This window comes from Ahaetulla prasina, chromosome 1 (genome assembly GCF_028640845.1).
Source record: "Ahaetulla prasina isolate Xishuangbanna chromosome 1, ASM2864084v1, whole genome shotgun sequence".
In the NCBI taxonomy this organism is placed as follows: domain Eukaryota; kingdom Metazoa; phylum Chordata; class Lepidosauria; order Squamata; family Colubridae; genus Ahaetulla; species Ahaetulla prasina.
Window position 1 is genome coordinate 128,979,178 of NC_080539.1, and position 11,672 is coordinate 128,990,849.

The 11,672-nt window shown below is 33.8% G+C and overlaps 1 protein-coding gene across 1 annotated transcript in view; it reads left to right on the forward strand.

Annotated features, from left to right (window-relative positions):
• The window catches only part of TBX18 (T-box transcription factor 18), a 32,368-nt gene extending 20,946 nt beyond the window's left edge, over nt 1–11,422 (forward strand). Inside the window, exons 6-8 of the mRNA XM_058175611.1 lie at nt 3,125–3,189; nt 6,212–6,306; nt 8,434–11,422. Coding sequence (XP_058031594.1) covers nt 3,125–3,189; nt 6,212–6,306; nt 8,434–9,158 — 885 coding nt within the window. The 3' untranslated portion in view covers nt 9,159–11,422. The remainder of the gene's footprint in view (nt 1–3,124; nt 3,190–6,211; nt 6,307–8,433) is intronic.
• Nucleotides 11,423–11,672: the final 250 nt, after the last annotated feature.

The following is an 11,672-nucleotide window of genomic DNA, read 5'->3' on the forward strand; positions in this document are numbered from 1 at the left end:
CAACGCAGGCTTCGCGGACGTTCCCTTGGGATCGTCTGCCCTGGGTTTCGTCAAACCGTCCCTGACAGCGTACATGGGCTGTCAAACGGTTTGTGATTCCCTCCCCCGGATGAAGGGGGAGGGAAGAGTGGTCAGGATTTGGGTAGAGCTCCCCGGGATCCCCTGGAATTTAACCAGGGGATCGAAGGGTGAGAGCTCCCCTATAGCCTGACGAAGCTCCGTGCCCAGGGTGCTTCTGTTTACACAGAACGAGAAGCCGCGACCATCTCTGTGTCAAGATTTATTCCTAAAAGAGAATTCAACACAGACAGAACAGAGCAGGAGGACTAGCAAGAATTTGCAAGTAATAAATCTTAACTTCAGCTCATAAATAGCTTTCCTTTGAACTAACTTTCAACTTGAGTGGATTTAAAATGGCGTTTGCAATAAACAAAGGAAAACGAAACTATAAAGAAGAAGAATATAACAAGCTACTTTTACAAGAACTGTTAATAATTTTTTTCTCCTTTTACCTTTTTCTTTATCACAATGTTTAAGAAGAAAAGTTTATTGAAATTTTTCTTTTTCTCTTTTGGTAGATTTTACAGTTTATGAATGGCTCTTAAGCAAACAGAACTAACTATTAAAATCTTGGAAACTTTTTCATTTTGAATACGGAAACTTTTATTTTTTTTTATTTTTTTTTAATAGAGAATTTGCAAGTAATAAATTTTAACTTCAGCTCTTAAATAGCTTTCCTTTGAACTAACTTTCAACTTGAGTGGATTTAAAATGGCGTTTGCAATATACAAAGGAAAGCGAAGCTATAAAGAAGAGCATAACAAGCTACTTTTTAAAATGAAATGAACAAGAACTGTTAATGATTTTTTTCTCTTTTTTCCTTTTTCTTTATCACAATGTTTAAGAAGAAAAGTTTATTGAAATTTTTCTTTTTGTTTTTTGGTAGATTTTACAGTTTATGAATGGCTCTTAAGCAAACAGAACTAACTATTAAAATCTTGCAAACTTCTTTATTTTAAATATGGATCTTTTTTTTTATTCTCTTCTTTTTCTTTTTTTTTTTTAATAGGAACTTTTGGAGGCTTATCTTTTCTTAATAAGTTTTTAACAAGAGATTTTTACACCAATATATTAAGGATTGGAAAGTCTTTATTGTTAGATGTTAAGCTGATTGGGTGAGCAGATGGAGGAGAATGTGTAAGGAAATGTGTAAGGAAATGTGTAAGATAGAAGACAAGGGGAAGGAGAATGCTTAAGGTGATTTTGATGGTATTTTCTTTTTTTAATATATATACATAGGGTTTAATTTTTACAACTGACTTATTTTGGGTATATCACTATTTGATATATGTGAGGTATAAAGGAATGGGAAGATGGAATATTGTTTAACTTTTGGAGGACAGATAGAAAAATATAAGTTATAATTTTAATAATGTTATTTGTTAGATGTAAGGTAAATTGAAGAAATATTAATATTTGTAATGTTATTTGATTTATGTAAGTGATATTTTTGGAGATTGAAAATGTGTAAGGAAATGTGTAAGATAGAAGACAAGGGGAAGGAGAATGTTTAAGATGTGATTTTGATGGTATCTTTTTTTTAATATATATATATATAGGGTTTAATTGTAAGGTAAATTGAAGAAATATTAATATTAGCAATGTTATTTGATTTAGGTAAGTGATATTAAAGATATGAGAAGATAGAATATTGTTTACTTTTGGAGATTGGATAAAAATTTAAGAATTTAAGCTGGAAATATGAATTATGTTTGGGACACTGTTAAGGAAGAAAGGTATATTATAGAAGAATTTTGATGAATACTGGAAGATGGAATATCGTTTTGGTCTTGATCGATGAAGATTGGATATATATTTGGTCTTAATTGATGAAGATATTTTATTGATGAACTGAAAATACTAACTTAATTGGAAGATTCTGAAGATTTTAGGAGTGGAATGGACTGATATATAATGGACTGGAAGAAGAATGTTTTTTGTTTTGGAAGGGAGTTAAGGTCTTGACTTATGTTGTATTTTAATTTATGATTGTTAATTTTATACCCTGTACTTTGTTCTGGGAAGTCTCGGGGGTGGGAGGGGGAGGGGAGATGAAGGATCAATGTAAAGGAATGATTGAAGATATGTAATTAAGAAATAGAAATAATTTGAAATGAAAGCGGGCTGCTCAGCTGCCATTTCAGAAGGAATGGAGAGGAGAGGAGGAGTGAAGGAATAAAGCAGGTAGGAAAGAGAGAGGTAGAAAAAGGGGAAAGGAGAGGAAGAAGAAAGGGGAAAGAGAGAGGGTTAGAAAGGGTGGAAGAGAAGAGTAGGGAAAGAGGAGAGGACGTAGAAAAGCGAAGGAGAGGAAGGATGAAGAAAGTAGAAGAAAGTAGAGAAGGGAGGAGGAAGGTTTGTTAAGGAAGGAAGTGGTAGCTGGGCAGGTCCGAATAAGTAACAAATGAAAGTTAATGATTAATGTTGAATAAGAGACTGTATATTGAATAGGTTGTTGGAAAATGAAAATAAAACTTTTTACATATATATAAAAAAAAAAAAAGAATTAGGGAGATGCAAATGCTTTGTTGCCTTTTCAACAACTCTTTTAACCTGGACACGGCTAGGTTTGATTTGGACAATAGAACAATGTGCTTTTCAACAAATCAGATGTTAATTATTTAAAATAACTGGCTGAAATGTCAGAAGGCTGCATTTAATTCTTTTTGTTGACAAATATAGATGCCATCTACCTACCAATGCATCTCTAGAGTCCACAGAAGCAGGATGGTAGGAAAGCTATTGGGTAAAAAAATCAATTCAATCCAAATGAGATTTGCTACTGGTGTTTAGATTTTTTCCCCCCGTGATTTTTACAAGAATTAAATTTCCATTTGACTCTGCCCAATTAGTTTCATCGAACAAATAATAACTTGATATATTTAATATACAGTGGTTTTTTGGTGTGTGTTTATCAAATATGCTTATATTGTGGTACCATGGTGGTAATTCAATTTTTATGTAGACTTTCTGTGTGTGATTTTAAAAATTCATCAATATTAAGATTATTGGTTTTAAAGTCCTACATTTTATAGGTCTGCACATTTTCTACGTATTATCTTTACAGATCACCAGGCTCAAGATTGATAGAAATCCTTTTGCAAAAGGATTTAGAGATTCAGGACGCAACAGGTAAATGTTTTGACATTTATTGTAAAACTATAAGTTATTTATGAAAATGCATAATTATTTGGAGCAAAAGTAGCATACCTAAGTTGTGAGTCATTTGGGAATTGAAATTTGCTTTAGATTGATAAAAGTTGGAAGAAGCCATTAAAGCCAACTCCTTGCTTGGTTTATAAATCAGTTTAAAGCATCTCGTATGTGCTTGAAACTATGCAATGAAATGAAGCCTGTCTATTTCACTATGTTTTATTTGTTATCTCATTTTGGAATTGTCTTGTTGAGAAGTTCCCCCCCCCCCCCAATATTCCATTGGAATCTGCCTTCCTGTCAGTTGTGTACCCTTGTGTCCTGTTTTCTGGAACAATAGAAAACAATCCTTTATTGTCTCCTATATGATAGCCTTTTAGGTATTTGAAGAGTAGCCTTATATCCCCAGTCAGTTTGTTTAATATTTAATATGTAAATCTTCAGCTATATAGCTTAAGTCTCTACTCGCTAGGTCAGATTTATTGCCCCTTTCTGAATATATTTTGCTTTCTTTGAAACTCCTATAATCCTTCTTTTGGGATGTTTAGAAAAACACATTTAGTGAAAAAAAATATCTTTTTTTCTTTACTCATATTATTTACAGACATTGTATCTAAAAATTAGGAGATTTGTGTGTGGAAAGTATACTGTGTATGACTGACAATCTTAGGCTTTATTGAAAATAAAACAGACTTTGGAAAAGAATGTTACAAAAATATTTACATCAGGAGGTAAAACATATATTTTTTCCCTTTCTTAGAAAAAATATGATAGGTTATAGTTAATAAAATTGGCCATCTGGACGTATAAATTATGATGGTGATAATAAGTAGGACAATCCTCAAAAGCATCTTGTATACAATTATGTAAATTATCATGTTGGCTTCACTTCTTCAGGAGATTGGCTTTTATCTGTACTTTAGCGAAAAATGAAAAATCTTCTATTACCACAGGGATAAAAAAATTAAGGCTATTTTTGAAATTCACATATCATACTATTTCATATTTCTTTCCTACAGTGTTTTTGGGATCAGTCTGGCACCACTGTCTTAGAGAAGCAATGTCATGGGAGAATACTGGTTGTTTCAAATTGCTAAGCTAAATTGCAATTCTGGTTTGATTGTGTCTCCAAAGAAAGTGAATTCCATAAGTTAATTGTGTATTCTACAAAAGAAGTACTTTGTCTTTTCTTTCCAGACTCTATTGCCAATCAATTTAATTGGTTGGCTTCAAGTTCTAGTGGTATGAGACAAACTAAAAAAATGTATCTTTCTGCATATCACTTATTATTTTTGCAAACTGCTACCCCACATTTTTATAAATTAAAAGGACCTAGCTATTTTAATATTTTCTCAGGGATAATTTTGATTGCAATTTTCTATACCTTTCCAATATGTGATTTTTTTTTTAGTTCTATGAGATGAACAGAGTAATGAAAACATAATTATTTGTAGGCTTAAGCGTTATGTCTTTGGTAGGAATATATAGTTTAAGAGAAAATATATCTGTATCTCAGGAATATGCTGATAATTGTTATCATGCAAGTCCATCGCAAAATAGAGTCCCTGACCCACTTACTTGTATGACTGTGTCATTCTATTGAGTTGCATACATTTAAACAGTATTTTTTTAAAGAAAATATTTCAACAATTGCAGAAACAGTTCATACTGAAAATTAATAGTTGGGAGGCATTTAATGTATTTTTTAGTTTTTAAGATGTTTTATTTAGTAGCAGCACATAGAGAAAAAACCCAACATCCTTTATCTTTAGCATTCTTTATGGGTCACAAGCAAGTTTACCGGAAAGAACCAAAGCTTGGTTGCCTTCTTGGTATTAATATTCTGGTGGATCTGATTATTATAATAGGAACATTATACTACAAATATATGAATAATCAAGAAAATAAGTTCTCATGTAACATTAGACTGCATGAAATTCTTCAAGCCTGAATAAGACTTCAGAGTTGAGAATGTTATTTGTTTAGTAGATGACACAGCTTTCTCCAAGTCCTTGTTGGCTAAGAGGTTCTGCCAAATCATCATGGTTTAAAATAGAGATATATAACATGTGGTCTCCTAGCAAACTCTCAACATGGCCGCTGGTGACAAATAATTGGCATTACAGTATAGTTCTGCAACATTTGGAAGGTGTGATTTGCGCATCCCTGTTTTAATATAAACTCTTAACTTTTAAAACAAACAAACTAAAACAACTGATTTAAAGCATTGTTTCCATTAGTACAAAATGACAAATCATGACTTTAGAAAAATTAAAACTAGGTCATGATTTCTTCCTACCGTACAAAAGAATTGCTCGAGTTCAAAGTTCAAACCTGCAGAAGCTCACGCATTTTAACATTTTTTTGCTTAAATATGCTTAAAAGGTTGACAGAAGTGTAACAATACATATATCATTAACATATTTGTGTAACTTCAACATTAATTATGAAGCTAATAAAAAGGAAGGAAAAATATTAAATCCATGGAAATTTATAAACAAAACTAAAAAAAAAAGTTCAAATATTGCTTGAAAGCCTTATTCACCATTTTTCAGGATGAGATGGGATGTTCTTGGAAATCCTAATTCAGATGTTTACAAAAATGTGCAATACTTTGCTGGCTAATAGCGCATACATTTCTCACCGAGAGTCATATAAATAATTCTTTTAGCTATACTCAAGCTCTAAAATCTACAATTTGGGAATTTTGGAGAGAAGAAGACTGCATAATCACATGCCGCAGTCAGTCCAGAATCCTGTTAATAAATCTGCAGATAATAGTGCAATATGTAACAGTAATAGGACAAAATGTAACCATGAGTTACATTCCATATCCTGAGTTGCATCTCCAGCAACATTGGTAACCTGCTTTTATTCTGTATTAGCTGCAGTGCATTTCAGCTTTATCTGTGAAACATACTTAGTGAAATTATACCGTGCTGAAAACCTGAACAACGTTTAGGTAATTCAACTCACAAAATATTCTTGTTGTGTTGTCTAGGATGGGACTGGAAGCTTTAGTAGAATCTTATGCATTCTGGAGACCTTCACTGAGAACACTTACATTTGAAGATATACCTGGGATTGCAAAACAAGGTAACTGTTGTTTATGGATTGAATTATGCTAAATATTATATATGTGTTGTTTCCCTCATTTAGGTAATAACTTTTGTTTATTTAAATAGTTGGCTATAAAATCTTGTGTTTGTTTTAAAAGTTAGACTGATAGACTGAACCTATTTTTCTATTAATAACAGAAAATCAAACAAATCTAATAAAAATATATTAGAGAATTTCAGCAAGGGCTATTAAGGAACAAATAATTATTAGTAAATATACAGTACCCCATTTTGTCAGATACTGAAAAAGATGAAAAAATACAGCCCATACCACATACAAAAGTGATCTGAGAGCAATCAGAACTTTCCTTCATTGCAATTATTTAAAAATCAGACTTTTCCTTGCTATCAAACCTCCTGTAGATTCTCTACCCCCAAAAAAGTACTTAACTGTCATCCATCAGATTGAATCTCCTGATACATTTACTGGTTAGAAAAGCAGTAACTTTTTCCTTCTAACATGATTTCATACAAATAGTTAGATTCATTTCTTCCAGAAGTTCCTGAAATTAAGAGTACGAGCAACAAAATTTAAGAGTTCATTCAGTTTATGCAGAATAACATGAAACTGTTGTGTCTAGGAAATATTTGTGAAGAAGTAAGTTCTGAAGCTAAAACCCAGTTTTAAAGATGATGAAGTCCTATACTGATTCTATAGGAAAAGAGAAAAACTTTTGGTATCATGTTATGGGACAGGACACCAGTCCAGATACAGAATTAACAAGAAAAACATATTCAACGTAATTGGTTTTAAATGTTTTATGTGATTTGTATAGTTAATGTATAACAGCTAGCCAGAAGATGTGGGCAGATCTTGCTTGTAATTATAACGCCTTATAGTTACAATAATAAAAGCAGTTGCCACATCAATTACCGTTAAATCATTAAAATTCCTTCCCTCCCATCCACATTTGCTACATTAAAAAAAAGAATACATTTTTTGACATTACCAACTGCATTCTAGCTTTTGTATTTCTATTTCTTTTTTCTGTCCCTTCTCTTTACAGTATGCTTTTCAACATATCAGTACAAACTATACCATGCATATTACAAATCACCCACAGTTATTGTATAGTAACAGATTCTAATCTGGGTTCTCTCAATCTTTGATATAAGTTTGAGGAAGATTTTTTGTGCAAGCTACACACCTAGCTGTTCAACTACAGTAGTGCATGCCTTTTCACATAGTGAGGCAAATGTTTGATCCATTAAGGATAAATAATAGGTGTTTAGTTCTATAAATACACAGTAGTTATAGTAGTGTGAAGACTTCAGCCAATATAAGCATAAATCCAACTACTCTCTGTATTTAGTAAGAGGTAGGCAGCTCAACCTTCCTTCTAATTAAATGATCCAACATGAATGTTGTATTTATTTAATTCCCAACTCTCATTTTCTAGATTTTTATTTTATTTATTTCTTAAATTTCTACACCACCCATCTCAATGTATGTTTCATTACTTCTTCCCCTTTCTACTTGTAATGCCTTTTGAAGATTATTCTGTAAAATACATGAGGTGGTACAACAGAAAATTAATGCCCATAATAAATAAAATTTTGAGCTATAACATATAATATAAATAAAATTCTTTCTTTAGAACTGCCTTTAATTAAGAATCTCAAACAATTATTTACTTTTTAATATGACCTATAACCTGATGTAAGATGGCAAAAGCCATAGAAGGGGCCTCTCTGTTCTGCCCTGTCATTATTTCCTATTGAAGGAAGAGTTACATTATTGCATTTAATGTTGGCTTGCTGTCCTCAGATATGGCAGTAGATGCTATCTTGCACTCTTGAAGTAATTGAACCACTAGTGCAGGGGTCTTCAACCTTGGTCCCTTTAAGACTTGTGGACTTCAACTCCCAGAATTCCTCAGCCAGCTTTGCCGGCTGAGGGACTCTGGGAGTTGAAGTCCACAAGTCTTAAAGGGACCAAAGTTGGAGATCCCTGCACTACTCTGTTCATTTTTTATCACGGTAGCAACAACAAAAAAAGCCGTTTTTGTGCTAACCTAGTATAATCTTATTTCTGCCACTTTAGGGCAAAATGCAACTGTAATAGTTAAATGCCTTTCTGTAATATTCCGATATTTCCTTTCAGGAAACACTGGTTCTTCCAGTTTGCTCCAGGGATCTGCCAGTGGAGTACCATCTACTCATCCACATCTTCTTCCTGGGTCACCTTGTTCTTCTCCTGCTTTTCACCTCACTCCTAATACTAGTCAGTTCTGCAGCCTTGCTTCAGCTGACTATACAGCCTGTGCTCGCTCAGGTCTAACCCTCAACAGGTACAGTACTTCCTTGACTGAAACCTACAACAGGCTTGCAAATCAAACCAGTGAGACCTTTGCAACCCCAGCAACTCCCTCTTACGTTGGTGTACCAAATGGTTCAGCAGTGAATATGCCTGTGGCAGGTAGTGACGGTGATGCATTCAGTTGTCCGCAGGCGGGATTATCAATGCAAATTTCAGGGATGTCTCCACAACTCCAGTACATTATACCTCCTCCATCTGGCAATGCCTTTCCAGCAAATCAGACCCATCCGAACTCTTACAACACTTTCAGGCTTCATAGTCCTTGTGCTCTGTATGGATACAACTTCTCCACCTCCCCCAAACTGGCTGCAAGTCCTGAGAAAATTGTTTCTTCCCAAGGAACTTTCTTGGGGTCATCACCAAGTGGAACCATGACTGATCGACAGATGTTGCCCCCTGTAGAAGGAGTGCACTTACTTAGCAGTGGGGGGCAGCAAAATTTCTTTGACTCTAGGACCCTAGGAAGCTTGACACTGTCATCATCTCAAGTATCTGCACATATGGTTTGATAAATACTTCTAAAATAAAAGTACAGTGCTTTTCTTTTTACAATGTGCCCTCCCCCTTTTTTGGAATAATGCCAAGGTGATTAATATGATACGTAAACTAATTGTATGAATAACAACAAAGGAAATTAGATTGAATCTTTTGATTTGCTTGTGGGCAAACATTTGAACAGATTCTGGCATCTGAGTTAATCTGATTTAGTTATCAGAATAGTCCATTTAGTTTCTGAGTAGCATGCACTTCATTTTATAACACGTTTGGCCATATGCAGGACTTCCTCCAGCACTCTTTCCCACATTTTTCCTTCTTTAAGGAACAAAACAACACTCAACTCTGATGTAGATGAAACAAAAAAACACTTCACCATGTATACGTTGTACTTGTGTATTTTATGTTTGTGTACAAATATTCTGAATACAGTGAGCCAGTGCCATAATGTGTACATTAATTCTCTGTTGTAAGAGAGATAACCAACATGTGTGCCTTCATTAGACTTAATGTAGACATCTAGCTGCATCATGCTTTCAAAACAAAGAGACAGGATCATTTTCTTTCTCAGCTTTTATGATGTACCAGTTGATTCTGTGCTGTGCTCTTGTCCTTATGATGCATTGCTAACAGGACTATCTGCTGGCTTTGCATCAAATTGCATATGTAGTGGTGACAAGCTAAACTATAAAGTGGAAAGGGCAATATGTAATGTTTTGTACAAAATAAATTTAAAGGAGACTCATTCCATGTGAAGAGAGTATAAAGATTTTCTATATAGATTTTCTATTTGTTAATTATTGAACACAGTACTACAAACACAACAAGGCAAGACTTCTAAACCTTTCTATATCTGTATCTTGTTGCGGATAATGTTTCAAGATGATAAGGCAGTAGATATATTTTCACACCATTCTGTAAAATTGCAAAAAAATTGTTCACATACTTTTCTCCCAGTATAAGTGATTAGACTTGAATGCTATCTTCTTTTGAATTTACCAAAACCAAAACTTGGTGTTTAGTAATTGGTGATCATCTGAACTTTATTCCAGTTACAACATCTTGCACTGAATTAATAAGTTGTTTCCAAATTTTGACTGGGATATTAAAATCAGCTATAATACAAAAAGCTGCACACCTCAGTAGATTTGGTAGTTCCTAAAAAATATGTACATGACCTTTGAAATTACAATATTGCGAAGCAAAGTAACTGCAATATGTCCATTTTTCCCCATTGTTATGACTAGCAGTTCTACCATTCACCAACCTGTCAACATTTTTATATTAAGAACATGTCCTACTAGAGATTTAATTCCAAAAAGATTCTTCAGGATGTGTGAGTGGCAGCTCATTTAAAGTATCTGTATCTTTTTCTAGGACCATACAGTTGCTATCTGATCCCAGGAAGAGATGTAGATCCTTTAAATTGTTGCAGATGGGCTTAATTCATGTGTTCTGAAGCACTTTTTGAAATCAAATTTAAAACTTTGCCCAGCACTAATTTTTATTCTTCTTCAGTGTGCAAATTCTTGATTTCTATATGAACATAGATTTGTCAAAAGTTTTGTTTTTCAGTGTTTCTTTACATCTATCCCACTTTTGATTTTATATTGGTGTTCAAGTATGGCTTTTTGATGAATGGGAGGCATTAGATCCCCTCTGAGGGAGAAATATGAAATATAAACAAACTACAATGGACTTTATGTTGGAATTTATATGGAGTCCTATATACAGTAATGCTTCAAAGTTGGTAAACAGTCTTGAATTTCCAATATTTCTGCAAAAAACGTGACCTAAATGTGATCTGTTCTCCACACAAATCCAAAGAAAACCTCAACTAAACAAATGAGTCAAAAACTTACTTGTTCATTTATTTATTGAGCAGAATAATCCCAAACTATGTATTATTGGGCACCAGAAGTGTGTGGACTTCTAGAATTCTCAGTTTATTTGATGAGGGAATTACAGTTGAGTGTTTCAATCAATGAGGTGTTACAGGTGTGAGTGTGGGAGGTCGTGCCTTATTTAAAGAACAGTAATTTGAGTATTCACTGTTAAAATTTTATCTTTTCAACACAGCTCTGTGGAACTGTATTATGGCTTGAAAGGAGATTTCTTTGGACCTTTAAAAAACAAGTTGTTGGTCACTAGGCTGGAAAGTGTTACTTATCTCTAGAGTGTTTGGATTCCACAAGTCCAATGTTCGACAGATTGTGTACAAATGGAGGCAATTCAACACCATTTTTACCCTCTGCAGAAATGATCAACCAATCAGAATCACAGTAGGAGCAGGGCTTGTAATATACTTGTAATATATTACAAGCCCTGCTCCTACTGTGATTCTGATTGGTTGATCATTTGGTGGTCTCATAGAAATTCAGGGTAACATCCAAGGGACTAAAGGCCTCTTGCAGAGATAAATATCAGTGTTTATGAGACCAGCACCAAGAGAATACTGAATAATGGTGTCCGTTACATGGTCACTAGGAGAAATCACTGCTCTCCAAACGAGCATTGTTACCTGTCTA